Source organism: Corapipo altera, unplaced genomic scaffold (assembly GCF_003945725.1).
Source record: "Corapipo altera isolate COAL_440 unplaced genomic scaffold, ASM394572v1 1b, whole genome shotgun sequence".
Taxonomy (NCBI): domain Eukaryota; kingdom Metazoa; phylum Chordata; class Aves; order Passeriformes; family Pipridae; genus Corapipo; species Corapipo altera.
Genome location: NW_020884881.1, coordinates 2,637,956 through 2,658,603, shown reverse-complemented (window position 1 = coordinate 2,658,603; position 20,648 = coordinate 2,637,956). Strand labels below are relative to the sequence as shown.

The 20,648-nt window shown below is 38.3% G+C and overlaps 1 protein-coding gene across 5 annotated transcripts in view; it reads left to right on the top strand.

Moving 5' to 3' along the window:
• The window catches only part of ZNF800 (zinc finger protein 800), a 45,195-nt gene that overhangs the window by 11,222 nt on the left and 13,325 nt on the right, over nt 1–20,648 (top strand). Inside the window, exons 3-7 of one of the 5 annotated variants that reach the window (XM_027639862.1) lie at nt 4,239–4,350; nt 4,942–5,052; nt 7,205–7,300; nt 10,770–10,913; nt 13,282–15,037. In XM_027639862.1, coding sequence (XP_027495663.1) covers nt 4,992–5,052; nt 7,205–7,300; nt 10,770–10,913; nt 13,282–15,037 — 2,057 coding nt within the window. In that variant the 5' untranslated portion in view covers nt 4,239–4,350; nt 4,942–4,991. Of the gene's footprint in view, nt 1–4,218; nt 4,351–4,493; nt 4,612–4,941; nt 5,053–7,204; nt 7,301–10,769; nt 10,914–13,281; nt 15,038–20,648 lie in introns of those variants that run through there. The other 4 variants (XM_027639863.1, XM_027639861.1, XM_027639865.1 and 1 more) reach the window with 4 other exon arrangements.

Below are 20,648 nucleotides of genomic sequence, written 5' to 3'. Positions count from 1 at the left end.
AGCAGTGTGTTGTGAAGTGAGCTTTACTGGGATCTTTGCCACCTTGATCCAAAGTTCTCATACGCAATGCCCAGCCGCTGCTGAAAGGACTCCCCTGTGCAAGTGCCCTCCTGAAAACACCTAATGCTAGGTCAGGTGGAGGTACCTGATCTGTGCTGGCAGCTTTTATCAGTACCAGAGGCACTGTCCACATGACTGGCTTTCTGACTGGTCAAAGTTTGGGTGTGTTTGTTTGCCCATCTCACTAATTGTTTACATTATATACTACATGATGAGTTAAACACAACAACATACAGATCAGGGTCTTCAACTCACAAACCGGTTTCAAGGTCAACCAAGTTACTGAGATTCATACATGCATGCAACAGTGCCCATTTTTTCTGATCTTTCTTAAATGTGGAACACAAAAATTATGGAAATGCATTTAAGATAGGATAAGACTTCAGCTGCTATTTGGCTACCCTCCAAAAATATGCAACTCCCCCTCTCAACAAACAATAGAGAACTGAATATTAATTGGAATTTCTGAAACTGGAGAAGGTAAATTTTCCATAACTCATGTCATTGTCTTTTATGATGAAACAGTGCCTCTGTGGATGAGGTAAGAGCAGAGGGTAACATTCACCTTGATTTCAGCTGGAGTTCTCATGGTATCCCTCTAGGCAAATGTAAATGTAACTGGGTCGAAAAACTACAGGGTAGTTATACATGGCATATGTCATATACATGCCATATACATGGCTGGACTGTCAGGATCAAAAGGCTTACAATCAGTAGTTTGAAATCTTACTGGCAGCTAGTTATATTCCTCAAGGAGCTTATTAGGGCTTATGCTGTTTGACACAGTGATCTGATTGGTGAGTTGGAATGCATGCTCAGCATGTGTATGATGTGAAACCAGGGAAGTGGCCAACATGCTGGAGAACAGGGTTGCTGTGTGAATGGCCTGATAGGACAAAGTCTTGCACTCAGGACAACCCCCTCCCATGAAATGCTGGGGACTGACTGATGAGGTGGCAGCTCTGCAAAAAGGGACCTGTGGGTCCAGTTAAAAACTGGAACAAGGGTCAACACTGCAGCTTTATTACAATTAAGGCTAAACACATGCCATGCTACATTAACAAGCATACAGCCAGCAGATGAAGGGCAATGATTATTCTCCTCTGTTTAGCATTTGTGAGGCCAACATCTGCAATACTGTGTCCAGTTTGGGCTCCTAAGTATGCTAGATACTTAGAAGAGGAACAGTATACAGAAGAAGGTAACCAAGCTGGTTCCAGGGATTGGAGCATGTGACCTAAGGAGAGGTTAAAGGAATTCAGATTCCTTATCTTGAAGAAGAGAACACTGAGAGCGCATAATCCCAATGCTTCACTGAATGGGTTATGAAGAAGGTGGAACTATATTTATTTGGAGGTGAATAGAGGAAGGACAAGAGAGAATGGCCCTGGGTGGATGCCAGGTGCCCTCCAAAGCCCCTCTATCCCTCCGCTTCTCAACTGGACAGGGGAGGGAAAATATAATGAAAGCTCATGAGTTGAGCTAAGGATGGGGAGAGATCCCTCGGCAAAACAGACCAAGTTTGGAGAAATTAATTGAATTAATTAGCAATCAAAATCAAAGTAGGATAATGAAAAGTAAAATGAATCTTAAAAACATTCTTCCCACACCCCTCTCTCCTTCCTGGTCTTAACTTTATTCCTAATTCTCTACCTCCTTCCCACCAGCAGTGCAGGGGGATAGGGAATTGGGGTTATGCCACATTGTTTCTGCTGCTGCTTCCTCATCAGAACGAGGAGTTCTTCCCCTGCTCCAACATGAGTTCTTCCTACAAGTTGCAGTTCTTCATGAAGTGCCCCAGTATGGGTCCTTTTTTTCAATAGAGAGTCAGTCCTTCAGGAACAAACTGCTCCAGTGTGGGTCCCCCGTGGGATCACAACTCCTGCCAACAAACCTGCTCTAGTGTGGACTCCTCTGTCCACAGGTCCACAGGTCCTGCCAGAAGCCTTCTCCAGTGTGAGCTTCCCACAGCGTCACAGTCTCCTTTTGGCATACACCTGCTCCAGTGTGAGGTCCTCCATGGGCAACAGGGGCACAGCTGCCTCACCATGGTCTGCACCACGGGCTGCAGGGTAATATCAGGTCTGGCACCTGAAACACTTCCTCCCCTGGCCTTGGTGTCTGCTGGGCTGTTTCTCACGTATTCTCACTCCTCTATTCTCTGGCCACAATTACTTCTGTGCAGTAACTTTTTTCTTTCTTAATTTTATTATCACAGAGGTGTTACATTGCTGACTGGCTTGGCCTTGGCCAGCAGAAGGTCTGCTTTGGAGCTGGCTGGTATTGGCTCTGTCGGACATGTGGGAAGCTTTCAGCATCTTCTCAGAGAAGCCACCCCTATAGCCCCTTGACTACCAAAACTTTGCCAAGAAAACCTGACACAGGCCATAAAGTGCAAACAGAGAAACTTCAATCGGATTTGAGGGGGAAAAAAAGTCACATTGAAAGTGGCTAGACACAGAAGCCCAAATACAACCAAGAGATTCTAAATTTCCATTGCTGATTTCTAATTTTCAGGTTGCTTTTCTCTTTCTTATTTTTTGATCACTCAATAAAATTATACTGGTGACAAGGCTACCAGTGTTCATAGTAAATAACCAATACACAAAGTTAAGCAGTTTGTTACTCTACTCTTTAAACCTTTGTAGTGCAGTGGCATCAGAGAGAATCAAAGATAATCTCTGAATCTGATTCTCACATCTCCTGGGAGATGTGGAATGTTAATTCTCTGAGTTTGATACTTGGTCAAGTACAACAGTCAGTAGGCTGTTGTGCGGAACTAGAGCTCTCAGCCATGTTCCTTGCACCATGTTACCCATGAGCTTTGCAGTTTTACCCAAATGCTCTATATATGGGCTGAGCACAGGTGCATGGCTGGGTGGACTTTAAGCCTCTTCTACTCTGTGTCTAAAACACAACAGAGATCAGGAAATAGCTAAGCTCAAAGTGAGACCACCTCTGCACATATGTAGAGACCCAAACCCTGTGTTTGGTTGTCTGACATAAAGGTTTCAACTGACTTCTGCTGTACTTCAGAGTTAAGATGCTCCCTGGCACTTGCCTGTTTGAAACTGTTCTCTGATACCTGAGGTGTTCCCAGTTTATTAACCAAAACCGAAGTGTAATTTATGGACTTTGAATTTGTCCTCACATTGCTTTGTAAAAAGAAGTCTGTTTAATGAAATGAATGTCCATGTTTTAAAAGAAGACATTATTGTGTACAAGTGGATGGCCACAGACGGTAAGGTCTCTCCATGTCTGATTTGAGAAAGTGTGAGACATCTTACTCTAAAATGAACTGTAACCTGATTTGTAACTTTGTCTGAAACCATGATCCCATCTCCATTAAGAAGTGATGCTATTACAAGTCAGAGCTTGACAGATTGTTTCCGTGTTAGTACCATCACTTAGCATTTTTTTTTCTGTAAAGATGTGCTTATTCTTTACATTTCCTTCCAGATTTTCCTTAAACAGCCAAAGCTTTTCCTTACATGTAAGAAAATTTAATTGCATCCTTTCCCTTGGCAGAAACTGAGTATTACCTTTCCATCAACCCAAGCTACCCACAGAAGTGCACTAAAGGAGCGCAAGACTAAGCAGGCTCTCCGTGGAAACGTATCTGGAGACATCTGCTGCCCGGGCCTCTTGGCGATATTTGCAATACAGATCACATAATTCTCTCTCTGAAAAGGGTTTTTCCTCCAGGTGTTCAAAAAATTGATTTCTCTTTTGTGGGTTTATTAGAACTAGGAATTTAGTTTGTATTGGTTTGGGGGTTTTGCGTGTGTGTTTGTACGTGTTTAAATTGTAACAGCACAGACCAGGCTGAGAGAGGGCAGAAATGCCACTGGTGGCTGTTTCCACTGGTGTCCGAGCAGCGGTGCCCTCAGGGCAGCCCGGTACATCGCGGGCGCGCGCGGGATCAGCGCAGACCTTTCTCCCGCAGGGACAAAGACGGTACCAGTTTCCGCCGCCCGCCCGGTCAGCCCTGCGGCGGGCGCTGCGCCTCAGTCCGCCCCTGCGGCCCCCTCGGCGCGGCAGCACCGCCCCTCGCCCCAGCCCCGGCCCCGGCCGCGGCCGGTCCGGGCTGTCCCGCCCGCCGGCACCTGTGCGGCCAAGCCGCGCAACGGCAGCGCCGCGCCTGCGCATTGGGCGCGCGCTCGCTGCCAGGGCCGCAGTCACTTCCTGCCCTCGTGCCCATCCGGCTCCGGGGTCAGCGGCCGCCGCTCTGGCGGGACAGCGGCGAATAAAGTTTAATTCGGGGAGGGGGAAGCCGGCCGTCCTCTCCAGGTAGGGCCGGCCCGCCGTGCCCGCCCGCCGCGCTTTCTCCATCCCGCCGGGCGCCCGCTGTCACCTGCGGCCGCGCGCCGCTCCCGCCCGGGCTGCGCGTGGCGGGCGCGCCCGACTCCGGCTGCGACAGCGGCCGGGAGCGCCTGGCCCGGCCCGGGAGCGCTGCCGCCGCTGTGGCTGCCGGGGCGCGGCTTTGCCCCCACTCCCGTGGGCGTCGAGGGACCCCCTCTCGGTGGCAGGGCTGCGGGACGAAGCTGCGAGGTGGGGACGGAACGCGGCGGAAGCCGCCCGCGGAGGGGGCGCGGGGCCGCGCCGGGCCGGGCCGGGCTGGGCTCGGGGCAGGACGGCGGCCGGGGGCTCTCCCGGGGCCGGGGCGCAGGTGGCGGCAGGGCGGGAGCGGAGCCGAGCTCGGCGTGGCCGTTGCAGAGGGCGGTGTGGGACCTGCCGACAACAATGGGAACTTTTCCTGCGCCGAGGGTGCCGCTGCCTCCGGCCTGCCCGGCCCTGCCGCCGCAGGATGTGGGTGTGCGGAGTTAGCGCTCTGCTGAGCCGCCTGTGCTTCGGCAGTGACAGCTAATTTGCTTATTTCAGCAGAAGCGAGCTGCTGGATGTAGAAAGAAAGTGGGTCGTGCTCACGGAAAATGCCTTTAAGGGACAAGTGTTGTCAGACTGACCACCATCACCATGGATGCTGTGAGCCAGGTATAGTGCTGTGTGATGCTTCACGTGTTTTGCATATCCCCTTCGTTTAAAGCTTGCAGAAACCGTTGCGATGGTTTCAAATGTGTACCGTTAGTGTCACTTCTGGATATAAAACGTTTCTGAATTTTGTTTGGAAATATTTTTTTGGTATCTGTGAACTGTCACTTCAAGATTATTTCAGGAAGAGAATTTTTCAGTTCCTGCAGCATGTGCAGGAACTACGTAGAGTTCCTGAACCACTACGTGGGCACTGTATGCAGTGAGCAGAGGAAGGCAAGAAACTGTTTAAAACAACTGGTCTTTTTGTTTCCAAAAAGTGCAGTGTTCCGAATCTTTTGTAAAATGATGTTTCTGGCAATCTCTTACATTCGTTGTTTATATTTTTACTCTGTGTCTTCTCTGGTGAGCTCTGATGAACTTGAAGATCTTATTCTCAGAGAAGAAAAAACCCACCATGTCCTGAAATGGCTGTTTGCATTCCACTGCTGTGTGATGTGGAAGGTACCATCAGTGGAAAATATAATGAATGCCAACCTGCTAGACATTTTTTAAATTGTTCTACCTACTGTTATGGTTGGTATCCTTAAAGAAAATTTTGTTCCTTTTTTTTACCTTCTTGTAGAGTTTATTTGGATGCTTTCACCTGTGTTTTGAAAAGAAAGGTGCTATTTGAATGCTTTCACTTTTGTTTTGGGAAATTAATAGTTAAAAGTGTGAGCGTGGCCACTTTGATTATGCTCCTTTAATTAAATGTAATTTGAAAGTAGTTATTGTTCAGTTAGTAGAATAATTTCTTTGTGTTGATGAAATGGTTTTGAGTTGTTCTAATGCTTTAAACAAGCTGAAATACTTTTCTTGCCTGACAAATTAACAGCAGTGTGTTACATCTGCTTCACCTGCATTACTCCTGTAGATGTCAGTGGGTGTTGTACATGCATATGTGTAGAGGCAGTGTGGAAACTAAAATATATTATTTTCAAGTATAGGGAGTAGTCTAGTAGAATACAATACGTCATTCTATTAGAGATCCCCAAATGATCAGCTGATTTGTAATGGTTGTTATGTGTGTATTTAGAGTGTTTTTCTTTTGATGTTCTTTTCAGTTTGAATTTATTTATAACCTTACATTTTTTAACTCAACTTTCCTGTCAGAATTTGTTTAATCTTTAAATAGTAAATCTGTAAGTAGTTTTATACTATACCTCTACTGCTCTTTCTTAAGAAAAGATTTCTTAGAGGTGCTCTGTGCCTCATTTAGAAACTGAAACCTTAAAATGGGATTAAAGTCAAACCAGATGGATAAGGTAGGAACTGATTTATGAAGTACAAAGCTAACTGTTTTGTCAATAAGAAGTAAAAAAAAAAGACCTAATTAATGATTTTGCAAACAAAAAATTTGGTTTTCTCTCTGGGTAAAGCTTAATTGCCATATGCATATACAGCAATGAGATGCAGTTAATTTTCACATGCATAACTACTGCATATTGGAATAACTAATAATCATCCTGATCAATATGTATTTTAGTTTTAATAGCTTTTATGAAGAATATGATGTGGCATGAAACATCAGAAATAAGATATTATTTCAGTTTGCTTGAACCAGAAGCATGTCTTGAATGTGGTTTTGTTGGTTAAAAATATTATGATAACTCTTTTTGATATATACTGTACAGTTATACTTGTGCTTTTTTTCTGATCATTGCTACTTTAAATTTGGATTCATTGTTGTGTACTAGCAACATTGAAGGCCTATAGTATGCTGTGAAGTACAGTATTGGTAATGCTTTTCTGTACATTTGTTTTGGTTTTAACAATGGGATTGTTCTAGGGAATTGCTTTAATTGACAGAAATTTCCAGTGAGTTAATTTAGTTTTATATATTTATATGTTTTTGTGTTTGCTACAAGTAGCTTTGAATACATGTTTTCTTTAAATAGTCAAAATTACGGCAAACTGTCAGAAGGTATCATGGCTGCAAAATTCAGTATTGACTTTTTTAATTCAATCTAGATGAAAGTTGTAGAATAAGACTAATTTTACTATAGTCCTGGCCTTTCTTTTTATCTAGTTTACTGTATGTGTGGAAAATTCATAACTTATAGGAATCACCTGAATGTTCTCTAATAGCTTATTATCCTTTTATGTATTTCAGTACACCTGTTGGAACCTGGTGATCCTCCGTTACTGCAGCAGCCTCTGCAAACGTCAAAATCTGGTATTCAACAGATCATTGAATGTTTTCGATCAGGTATGAAACTATACCTGACTCTGAAAAAGTTCCTTGCCTTTTTATAAGAGTTATATATATTTACTATATTAAAATAACCAACACCTGACTTCTTGCCTATTGACAAACTATTTGCAGATTTTTGGAATTAGGTGTCCCTTTTAATAAGAGTTTTCGTATAAAGTAATGAAGAAATAGATCTTTCAGAATCCTTAAAAATTATTTTTTTGTGCTGCTTTGTGTCATTTCACCTGCTTTTATTAATGAGTTTATCATAAAACTCTGACATGAAGAGAAAACTTTACCTTGAACTTCTTAAATTGCATTATCATGTTACTTTTAAGGTGTTTCTTGATTGTTTTTGGGAGTTGCAATACATAGCAATGAATCTAAGAACAACAACTGAGCATTTCGAGGGAGCATCCCAGAGATGCTTGAAACATTTAATGTTTTCTAGCTGTTTCTTCACTTCTGATACGGCAAATCAAGCATTTTATTTTCATAACCCTTGGTCCTTAGTGCTACTAAGAATATGTGTTTCTAGATTTTTCTACATAGAGCTGTTAAGTATATGAAATGTGTCATATATAAGTCATTGCTGCTGTGCAATGGAATGGATATCTGGTCTGAGTCTTGTAAAAAGGGCACAGAGTTCAACTTGTCCACTAGCATTTCAACAACTTAATACAAAAACTGGATGTGAGATTATTCATTAGTAACATTTTTTAGTTTGATTGAGGTTGCCTGAGGCCTCAGATGTGTGTGACAGGCTTCTTTCACTTGAAGCAGATCAGTGTAATCCCTGCTGGTTATACCACAAACTAGTTGCAAGTATTTTGTCTCTGGGGTGCTTCCAGATTGTCCTCAGTGGCAGGTGTTAAATTGATAGCTTACTTTGACATCTTCAGTCATCTGCATCAGGAAAGTTGGACAGAAGGCAAAAGGACCTAGAGCAAGATTTCTGGTTGGCTTTAAACATGCAACATTTCATTATGGAGAGTATTTTGACTCTTGTGGTATAGAAATAGAGATTTAAGAAATTTTATCAAAAGCTTCTGTCACCCAAAGCATTAAGAGTAACAGGTGAATTTGAATCTATTTTTCTTTTCTAAAAAAAGAAATTGTTTGCTAAAGGCACATACTTTGGTATTCTAAGAGAGAGGTATTAGTTATGATCAATGTTTTCTACTAATTTCTTGTGACTATGATGTTATTCTAGCATCAATATTTATGAATATTAAGAAAATTGGACAAGGTATCACTACCCCACTTAGATGTAACTACAAAATAGAGAAGACTTTGCTGAGCTGGAGGCAGTATATGTGGGCAGAACTGACCGCTTTTTGCCACAATCTACAGTCGGTGAAGAATAAGGAGATAATTTGCTTTTCCTCTACCTACTCTGTCCACAAAACCAGTGGATGTTGTAAATTCATTTACAGTTTTCAGAAGTTCCTAAAGGTCTGCAGTTTAATTCAGAAGGATCAATTATTTTTCTGCTCCCACCAGTGAAAAGCTTCATAGTTGCATAAGGGTGATTTGAAACCAGAGTGACTACTGTGTCATATAGTGTGACTTTCAGTATCTCATAAATCCTTTAATTGCATCCAGTAATTCTTAAACCCAGTAATTTGTATTGGAAAAAAAACATTTCAGTGCTGAACAGGGGGAGACTGAAATATCACTATAACAGGAGAGAGAATGAGGAACTTTTGTGTCCCTCAGTTGGGAAGTAGTGGAGATGATTCCATGATTTTTTTTTTCTTTTTTTTGAGAGAGGGGTTTGTGGCTAGAGTGTGCATGAACAGCATGAGTGATTTCTGGTTTATTGTGTGCTGTCACCAAATTGAAAGCATTTTGTTTGAAATATAATTTGGTATGAATTATAGTTTTGTATGTCACAGGAATTTTATTTGCATGGAGGATCTTCAGTTTTATTCAGACAGGTTTTTGTCAGTGGTTGTCTTTATATGCAGAAATGCAAACGTTGGTTGGTGAGATCTGAGTAAACAACTTGCTTTTGGGGGGAACTCTCTACAATTTGTTTGTTGCTATATCTAAATATTTGTCCAGTAGTCTGTTTGTAAAAATGCAGGTCAAATGAAGGTGAGGTTAATAACACTAAAAGAAAGAGCAGTGAGAGGTGGCCCAGGAAGGCATAGGAGAGGACAAAAACTGGTAGCCTCAGATGGTCAAGTTTGGGTTCCAATTTTAAACAACCGTTGAAGAAGACAATGACACTGTACTTTGCTAAAACTCAGTTGTAAAACACTTTGTGGTACTACTGCACCAAGAAATAAAAGGTTTTCTTGGTAAAGCCTATTAGTATTGAAGAACTACTAGGTAATATGAAATTATTCATATTTGAAAGAGTTTCATTCAGAAAATAGTTCTGCAGTGTGACTCTGAGTTTGGTCTTTAAAAGGAATTCTTAAGAGAAGTGTATGTGATGATAGAGCACTTGAACTTTTATTTCAGTTTGAAGAATGTCTTGCTGCTGTTTCATAGGTGTCTGTATTTATTCATGGTCCAATTTCATTATATTTTTGCTTGTTTGATTAGTTTTGATTAGTTCAATTCTAAGAAAAATCAAGATAGAGAAATTAGCTGAATCTGGTTAGTGTTTTTTTTCTAATTTGGAGTGGGTAAGTATTCATCATTCATGCTAATTGTAGACATTGCTTTCATAATTTTCTTGAAGTAAGAAATGAAGGCATAAGTTTGAAGTGTAAAAAACTGTATTCTTTATTTCTTAAAGCATGGCAGACGCTGGAATACATCAACAATGCTAGATCTAATTATCTTTAGATACAATGTATAATAGTCTCGAAAACTGGCGTATTTTGTCACACTGCCTATTTTTTAATCGAGAAGTTTTGGATTCAATTATCTGTATTTTCCTTTCATTGGACTGAAAATATGTCTACATATCTACTGTGTCACCTAAGCATCATCATCTTGGTATTGGGTCAGATACCTAGATGCAGTAATATTTCTTCACCTATTAGTTATTCTATTTGCTTTATTTCATGCTTTAGTTTTTTGCCTTACTGGATGCTGTTTTTCCATGAAATAGCTGTATATATCTTTTCTTAGCATTGTTGGATAACCCTAGAGGAAAAAATACTACAGGCTTCTTTAAATCTCTAGGTGCTTATTCCTTCTTGTTGGGCAGTTGTATTACAGCAACCTAATACTGTAGTGTGGACTCTTTCCTAACGTTAGGTGTTAGTTTTTATCATAAATCATTGCACTTCCCTGTAAACTGTAATGTGCGTAATCCTGGAGGGTTTTTTTCATACTAGTCTGGTTTTCATAGTGAAATTTGGAGTATGTATCTTAAACTTATAGTGCGATGAAGTAGCATTAACAAAAGATAAAATGCTGTTATAATTATTCATGTTTTAAAATGTTTCCACTTTCATGGGATGATGTGAATTAAAAGATGAACAGAAAACCTTCCCTAAGTGTAATATTTCCTTTATTACAGGAACGAAACAACTGAAACATATCTTGTTAAAAGATGTGGACACCATTTTTGAGTGTAAATTGTGCCGGAGTCTCTTCAGAGGATTACCAAATTTAATTACTCATAAAAAGTTTTATTGTCCTCCAAGTCTTCAGATGGATGATAGTAAGTCTTACTAACTGAAATATTTAATAAAGCTATATGAAGTTGAAAAAATTACCTTTCTTTACCATTTATACAAACATGTCTGAAACAAAAAAGCAAAAGAAAAGGTGGAGTTACATTTCAGTAATAACATGTAGATCACTTTTATGGTATTGAAGAAGTTACAGCATTTACTTTATATGAATTAACAACTGCGACCCATGCCGATGTCATAATTAGCTAGGTAGTTTGTACTTCCAACCTTTTGGTTAAGAGTGTCACTCTTAACACTTTCTATTCCTCTGTCCCCTTTTTCTTTCTTCTCTGTCCTTCTTTACTGTGAAAGATAGAGAAAGTATGTCCAAGGACTGAGAAATAATCTCGCAGAAAGAGCGGGTCTAAAAGATGTTTCAGTTTTAGATCATCATAGCTGTGGTGGACTTCAGCTGGATCCTGGCTTGGGTCAACATCTACAGTATTCTCCTGTGCTGGGGAAGCACTTATAGTGCTTGTGTCATGGATACAATCTTTTAGTCTTATTCATTATGAAACACGGACTAAAAAGTTTAACCTTTTCTTTAATGACCTGTGCTTCACTTCACCTTATGGTGCTTTAACATAATCGATGTGATCATACCTAACCCAAAATCTTTGTTGTAGAAATTAAACATTATTATTAAAACAAATAACTTAAATGATGAAAAAAAAAATCAAAAAACTGTATTTTTATGGAAAAAGAAACTTATTAATAAATCTCATTCCAGTGAAGATTTATGTTGAAGCTGATTACTTTGAAAATGTGCCAGCATTCAAAAATGTTTTGTAAACTTTTCTAATTATCTTGATCTCTTGACTAGATCAACATAGGTGCAGTGAGGATTTTTCTTTCCTGATTAATGCTTTCCTACCTCAATATTTAAAATATTGGGAACAAACAGATATACTTAGATGACTCTTTTCCCATGTAGTGTCAGCTAGTGCTGTGAAGGAGAAGGTGAAAAGACTGGTACTGTCAACTTCCTTAAATACGTGTGCTTGGCTAGTTAGAGAGTCACAGAGCTTCTCTGTGAAAAGGGATGACTTGTATTTTCAAAGCAAGGTTAGAAGTGCATCTGACTTAGATGCAATAGGTTCTGAGTGAAACAGGATGACACTGAGGAAACACTTCATGTCCAGCTCCTGACATTCTAACCATTGACTGATTAACTTCCATATGTTTTATGGAGTAACATAAAAGTAACATACTCACTGTTCACTATGAGAGGTGAAAATAAAGGGAATAACAATACATGCTCTGAATAAAACTGTATAAATACTCAAATTTTCTATAAAGTTGAGTATAGTTATTATTGAATTAAGTGAGAGTTTTTTTCAATAAATAAAAGATAGTGAACAAGAAGCAGGACCCCATGGTAAAGAATTCCAAAGGCTATTCCCTCATAACTTTTTTGAGATGCATTCATTTAATATAGTCACAAAGTAGTCTTAAAAGTTGCTATAAAATAGGAAGGACTTTTTACTTCTGGTAAAAATTATATGGATAGTCCCATCTGAAACTGACTGCAAAAGCTGTTAAAAATTCAGTGTTAAAAGATGGGTCCTGAGTAACAAAAGAGCGTATTTCTTGTACTGACACTCTTCCTATGTGTTGCTGAGAGTGTTGAAGGAATAACTGAGTAAGTGTGGGTTTTTAATTAGCTGTTACCAGGAATCACATCTTTAAAATTATCCACAGTGATTTGAACTGTGTCATCTCAGTGCCTCACCTTTTTCTGTAGTACCCTGGCTTCCTCTTTATGCTAGTGCAGATGCTTCATGTATTATACTGGGAACTAGATCACTGAACTAATCTGGCATTTAATAACAGAATATTACTGAGCCCTGTAAAATAGTATCTACTTATGTCCTCATGCAATGCTCAGGTTACACAGATGTTTCATTCTTTGTAAGGATTGTTCAGAATTCACAGAGAAGAGCTTATTTCCAGAATTAGGTTCCTTTGTTGATAGTGCCTGTTTCCAGCAGTAGGAAAATTGGTTTCTAATGATACTTCAGGCTTAGTTGCACACCTGCAGAACAAGCTCAGTCAAATGATGTTATTTTTGCAATTGATACAGATTTTTAAAGACCAGCTTAATTCTGAGCATACAGATTTTTAGTTCAGGTGGCTTTTGCATTAGCATGCTAGAAGGGTGTATTTCCAATGTTGGCTTTTAATAAAAAAGCAACTTGTAATGATTACTCGAAACCTCCGAGTGTTCAGAGAGTATAAATACAGGATTTGTGCAAATTTGGAGACTGAATTCACACAGTGTTTAAAAGCTACTTTGAGATTTTAATAATTGGAAATAACCAAATCATTAAAAAATACCTTTTCCTCTTTTCACAGACCTCCCAGATATAAAAGATAAGCAGAGTCAAGCCATAAATGACCTCCTTGAAGCCATCTATCCACGGGTAGATAAGCAAGAATATGTAATTACATTGGAACCTATAGAAACTAATCAAAATGCTGTATTTCAATATGTGTCAAGGACTGATAGCCCAGATGAGAACACAGAAAGTAGCCATACCCCTGATCAAGCTCCAGTACAGATACAGGAACCCAGCACTGAGCAACCCAAGACTGTTTCAGCTCCAGCACCAGTCCCAGCCGGGGAGACAGTAGAATTACCTCCTGCTGATCCTGTTACAAACAAGGTGATACCTACTCCTGAAGAACAGCCTCCAGCAGTAAATCCTGAGTTGGACTCTCTGGATAATTCTGATTATGGCCACCAGTTGATTTGTTGCCTTTGTAGGAAAGAATTTCATTCAAGACGCAGTGTACGCCGGCACATTCGAAAAGTGCACAAAAAAAAGATGGAAGAGCTAAAGAAGTACATAGAAACAAAAAAGAAACCAAACCAATGCTCTGCAAAAGGACGAAATAAGAATGTTCTTGTAGCATTAGGTAGAAGTTGTCCTGTATGTTATAAATCATTTGCTACAAAAGCCAACGTAAGGAGGCATTTTGATGAAGTTCACAGAGGATTGAGGAGGGATTCCATTACTCCTGATATAGCTACCAAGCCTGGGCAACCTTTGTTCTTGGATACAGTTTCTGCTAAAAAATCTTTTAAGACCCGAAAACAAAAGTCATCTTCAAAGGCTGAATACAATTTAACTGCATGCAAGTGCCTTCTGTGCAAGAGAAAATATAGTTCACAAATAATGCTGAAAAGGCACATGCAAATTGTTCACAAGATAACTCTTTCTGGAAAGAACTCTAAAAGAGAGAAAGGACCCAACAATACTGCCAATGGCACAGAAATAAAACTTGAATCAGCAGGTTCTGTAGAACCTTCACCCCCTTCCATTGCTCTTTCTCCACAGAATGAATTAAAGGGAACAAATCATTCAAATGAGAAAAAGAACACACCATCAGCACAGAAAAACAGAGTTAAACAAGATGTTGAAAACCCTAAATCAACTTCTAAATCAACCCCTAAATCAACCTCCAAATCAACCCCTAAATCAACCTCCAAATCAACCAATGCATCTGCTGCAGGTGGCCAGCAAAAAAACAGGAAGCCAAAACTTTCAGCTGGCTTTGACTTCAAGCAGCTTTACTGTAAACTCTGTAAGCGCCAATTTACTTCTAAACAGAACTTGACAAAACACATTGAATTACACACAGATGGAAATAATATTTATGTTAAATACTACAGGTGTCCACTCTGCTCTTATGAAACGCGTCGCAAACGTGATGTGATAAGGCATATAACTGTGGTTCATAAAAAATCACCACGATACCTTGGGAAAATAACTGCAAGTTTAGAAATTAGAGCAATTAAAAAGCCAATTGATCTTGTTCTAAATAAGGTGACAAAAAGAGGCCCTCAGAGGGATGAAACAAAACAGATTGGTTCAAAACAGGATATCACATCTAATTCTCCCAATAAAAAGTATGAAGGAGCTGATGTTGGCATTGAAGTAAAAGTAACAAAAAACTTTTCTCTGCACCGATGCAATAAATGCGGGAAAGCATTTGCCAGAAAAGCTTTTCTAGAACATCATAAGAAAACCCACAAAGCAAATGTATCTCATTCACCTGAAGAAAATAAAACCAAAGGCAGAAGTACAAGATCTAAAGCTGTTGTCTGGTGAGGAGAAAGAAAAAGTGTTTTGTCTTTTTTTTGTCCTTTTTTTTTTTTTTTTTTTTTTTTAAACCCCAACAATACCACTCAATTTCTTGTTGCCGAAAACATTTTCTCATGGATTTTATGGTTTAGCGGCTTAAATGCAATGGTAGATTTCAAATTCATTTCTTATATTTTGGTTTTAGCATTTTTGAAAAGAGGCAAAATCTTAATTTGTGATTGTAGGAAGCTGGAATATACGTTAAATTGTATTGAGTCAACTCTTTAAATTGTCTTAAGGCATCTGTTGTAATCAAGCTAATATTTTTGAAATAGCAATTTTTTAAAATTAATAATAATTTTGTTTGGTTTGGATAACATAACTTGTTAATTAACAGTGACCAGTTGAAGAAGTACTAAAGGTACTACAGTAAAAGCTGTTAAAAGTCTATGAATTTACTGGAATTGGCATTTGTGAATTTAATTATTTTTTTTTTATTTAATGTGTATTACCTATACCCTGTCAACAAAAATGCATAGAACAGTTTTTTGAATGTAATTTGGTTGCCTAATTGCTTTGATTTAAAATCATGGATTAGGTACCTGCAAACACCTTTGAAATAATCAAATTTAGGATTTCATTCTTTTAATGCTTATTTATATAAGCCTGGGTTTGGAAACTTCTGGTCATTATTGGTTTAAATTGTTCAAGTCTTATCCAAGTTTATTTTTAAGCATCAAAATGTATAAAAGTATGGCCAAGAATTTTCTAAACTTGTGCTTATATGGTACTCTGGGAGTTTTTTTGCATTTGGAAGGGTTGTATTTGTAGTTTCTCAGTTTTCCATAACCTTCATGTTAAAGGTCTCCTATTTTTAAAGGACCTTTTATAAAAGGAGATATTTGTATGCAGTCAGTTTGTATTTCAGAATGACTGACTGATGCCTGAGGCTTGGGGGATTGTACAAAAAATTATAATGAAGAGAGGTAGTACATATGATACAGTGATACTTGTAAGAGTTTTTAACATCCTTATTTCAGAATTATCTTTCTAGCATATTTGGTAAAAATAAAACCAAGTATATGTGCCTTGTTCTATATTTGAACTCGGAAATGCTGTTTTCCAGGAGGTAACTTGATTTGAGTTTAACTTTCCTAGTGAATAACCATGCAGATATGTTAAATTGTAATGCGGTGCTTTTGTGACTTTCTAACAAATCCTGGTTAAGTCGGACAGAACTTCAAAAATAATGTAAGTTGGACCCTGAATTGTGCTGAATTTAAGAATTAAAAATTTAGACCTGTAAATTATTTATGTTGTGTATTTTTGAACAGAATTATATGGGTAAACTCAAAGTATTAATTAACTCCCCTTTCTCTTCAGATAGGTTCAAGTGATGTTTGGAAAGTTTGAAGTACACTTGAATGAAAAAGACTTTTTAATTTGTTTTGGAACCGCTAAGTCTTGGTAATGGTACTACAAGGAGGAAGTATTTTCATAAGCTGTTTTTTTTCTTAATATATTAGTAACCACTGACTGCCTGTGGGACAGTGCCACCTCCCAAAACACTGAAGTAGTTGAAATGCACATGCATCTAAATTAGCAGTTATCTATGCAGTTGTGTTTTGACACAGGATAGAAAAAACTTTCTGAAATTACAAAAAAGTACACCAGAGGCAAGTCAATGAACAGCAGCTTTGGAAGAAGGTTTCTGTTCCTCATTTAGGAAATCATCTCCAGAAAGCTCATCCATGGAAAGCATCCATACTGGTCCTCCCTGGTAGTGCTAGTTGATGGATAGCTCAAACTTTGTGATATCCTACTTTGGTAAATATTGTGGTATATACTGTTTTAAATTTATTACAAATGAATGTATAAGAGCAAACAATGTAGTGTGTATTGGCTGAATTGTACTAATTTTTAGTATTTGCCATAACATCAGTTTGTTCATATTGACTAATTTCCCAGTTCTGGGGCATGCTGAATTTCATGTGCTGAAGTAATTTCAAAGATCTTCATGTTTCCCTATGTGGTTCGTAGGAAAACTCTGTAAACATCTGGCAAGTTTACAAGAATATCCACATTCCTCTATTCTTTAATTTTTTTAAAAAAAATTATACATAAGCACTTTAATGATAGTTGCAGTTTATTTTTTCAGTTTATTTTTGAAAGATCAACACACTAATGTTAATATGAAGGTAGTGAATATTTGCTGATGTATTATAGACAATCTGTGCACAACCACTTATAATGTTAGCTTATTTCATTAAATATTAATAAAAAGGGAGGATAGTATGGGAGAATCTCAAAATATATTTTCTCTCAAGATCTTAAATGACCACTATGGGTAGCACTTGACTTTGTGTAATTTGGAAAATGTTTTAGATACTTTTTTTTAACCTTTTAATCAAGATTGTAGTAAAACAGTCCCATGCCTACCATTTTGAAATTCCTGGCAGGTTTCATGTGTCCATGGGTTTGTTTTGGGGTTTTTTGTCGGTTTTTGGTTTTGTTTTGTTATTTTTTACCTTTTAGAAAATACTTTGTTTAGTGATTTGTGTCAAATTGTTACAATTTGAAAGGTATTGTACATCGGAAGAAATACCATGTTTTTTATATAGGTTCACTCCCTTTCTTAGGGAGGTGCCTCATGTTCATATATACTTTTTGTATAAAATATATCTAAATGTTGATCACAAGATCAGGAGTAAAAATACTTTTATGGATAGAGAACTATTTGGCCCTGTTAGTGCATTGCACTAAAAATACTGTGAATGGGAACTGAGATTGTAGCTGTTGCTCAAAATGTTCTATATTGAATGTACATGCTTTTGTTTGGATAAACGTACTGTATTTGATGGAAAATAAAGCAGACTGGAAATGATTTTTAAGTGGGCATAAACAAAAAGATGATGTGTTTGTAAACTTGGAATATCTGTCACTCCACAATTGGAACATTGTTTGCGTTTTGTAAAGTTTTATTTGTTGATCACTGAAGCTAGTTGTTTGTAATATTCTGTTGTAATAAATGGGGTTTTTTTATTAAAACTTTGGCACTTGTGGAGTGAACACTTCACACTGATGGTTGACCCTTGCTATATTTGTAGAAAACACGGGCTTTTTGTTCCTTGTAAAGGAACCTCTTCCTTAACTAAGCAACGCTTGTTATTGTCCTTTTAAAACAAAATATTAATATTGAAGGAGATAAGGTTTGCTGAGGTGGTTTTTTTTATAGGAAACATCTAATTGTTTCTTCTTTCTAAACCTTGTTTTCATGGTTGGATATAAGAAAAGAACTTCCATAATAGTTGTTTATTCTTTTGTAAAGGAAGACTATCAGGCTATTAATGTAACTGCATTTTAAGTCATGTTCCTGAGTACCTGCTGATTAAGAATAGGAAATTAGAAGACAAGCATAGTGATTGTGTAACTGTTCATTTCTCAGCTTATCCTTGTGGTTTCTGTTCTGGGTAAGTGTGTAGTCTGCATCTTGAAATATGTGAAGGTGAAGTTACTCCTATTTCAGGGTAAGCTATCTACTTACCAGCATATTGGATATGAGTTTTTAATTAAGATACAGTCTGGCATCATTGATGGGGCACATTGGTTTGGCTTGTTTTGCTTAGACTAGCCAAACACAAATGTAGATTCTTTAGCGGACCTTGAAAATTAAGGCTGAGTCTTGTTAAAAGAGTTTTTTGTACGGAATTAATGTGAAATACTTTACAGAAGACTTCTGGGATAATCTAAACATTCTGTATGGAAGTCTCTCTTTTTTTGAAGTGATACATATCTAAGGCTTGAGGGGCTAGCTTTCAGGGATGTGAAATCTTGCATTATCAGCAAGCGCCACCATGCTTGCTGAAGTCTAAAAATGCTGACATCTGTCTCAGAATCATCTGTTCTTTGATTGTTTCTCAGCTGAAGATATCTGGTCTTCCTGGTTTTATTTTTTGTCTTTGTTTTTGGAGTAATTTCTGGGTTTATGTTTTATGTGTCTTTTCTATCTGAAGTGTTAGATTCTTGAAATCCTTGTAGTGTTTGATCTCTTCAGTTTTATTGGAGAATAAAGAAATCTGTAGCTTAGATAGTTGGTGACCATTACCACCGTTTGTTTTTGTTTGGATTCCATTGGGATGAACTTAAAGTTACTGCATAAAGGTTTGTGTGACTGGTCAGGTGCTTGAAATACTTTGACAAAGAGAACAGTTTTGAGTGGTGACTGAAAGACCTGTGGGCAAGTATTTCACATCTTTCTCTTTTGCTGAATAGTGAAATACAACAGTTGGTTAACCACAAAGGTAGACCAGTGTGTTGGTTGGAGGATGAGGAGCAGAGAAGAACGGGCCCTCAACGATTGTATTGATGGAGAAGCCCTGGTGTTCGCAGTAATAAGGGGACTGTCTGGGTGTAAAGATTCTCCTCTCATCTTGAGAAGGGGATCAGAGGGGAAGTGAATGATGTGGGATACACTTTAGTTCTGTTTTGTAGGGAGCTTGCTTCCCAGTGTCCGTCAATTACAGTCTTAAAATAGTAATTTCATAGACACAGAGTGGAATTTAATTTGAAAAGTTAGGATTGTTTGGGTTCATTCATCCCTTTGGGGATTAGCAAAATACTGATAATCCTAATAAAAGTGTGGTATACTTGGAACCGTGTTTCAAATGAAGAAACAATATCATTTACTTTAGAAGATTTAGTGGGAAATGAAGATTGACCTGAGCCTTTGATAGCACATAGACCAAATACATTATTCTCCAAAACAGATGAAACTATGTAGAATTTTGCTGCATTGCCAGGAACACCGTGGTTGTTCAAAACACATGGTTGTTTTGAAGTCTGGATGGGTGAGGAGCATGTGCTTTTCCATCTTGCTCAAATGTTATTCTTCAGAAGTAACTTTTACAGTGTTTTTACCTCAGCTGTAGGAAGGATTGAGGTTCTCTGTGTCAATAATCCACTGCGCTAAATTTGTTAGCATCTGGTAATACGACTGTTTTTTTGTTCTGACACTTTGCTGCCATTTCAATCTTAAAGCAACTAGGATTTATCTAGTCTGTCCTCAGTGTAAGCCTTTCCTGATTCACCTCCCTTGGCTGAACTAGATTTGCTCTTTCACATTATTTACATGCTTTGAGCCTGGAAGTTAGCTCCTTTATCAGGGGCAAAGCAGTCTGCTTTGATCTTTCCACAGCTGTTGATGTTACTTAAATCAGTTCAGTGGGCTCAGGGGCAGAGCATAGACCAAAAGCAGTCTGGGGTTTGCAGGTCTTGTGTATACATGCTCTTACATACTTTCTGTCTGTTGCTCAGATACTTTCTTTCCAGGATGTGGTTTTACAATTCTCAGTTTGTGACTTCCTGCAGCAAACAAATGGATGGTTTGAAGTTACTATCTTGTGGCAAAGCAGGTTGCATTTAGCTTAGACTGAAATAGATGTGGATGTGCAAAAACATTGTATTCAGTTTCCTTCATAACATGTATCTAAATTTCAACTGTCACTCTCTGAAGAAACAATTACCTAAGAGTGAACAGGCCTAAAATGGATACATTTCACCCTTTAAATGTGTAAAGCTGCATTTTCCATCAAAAATACATTCGGGATATTGGCAAATAATAAGATCAATAATTTG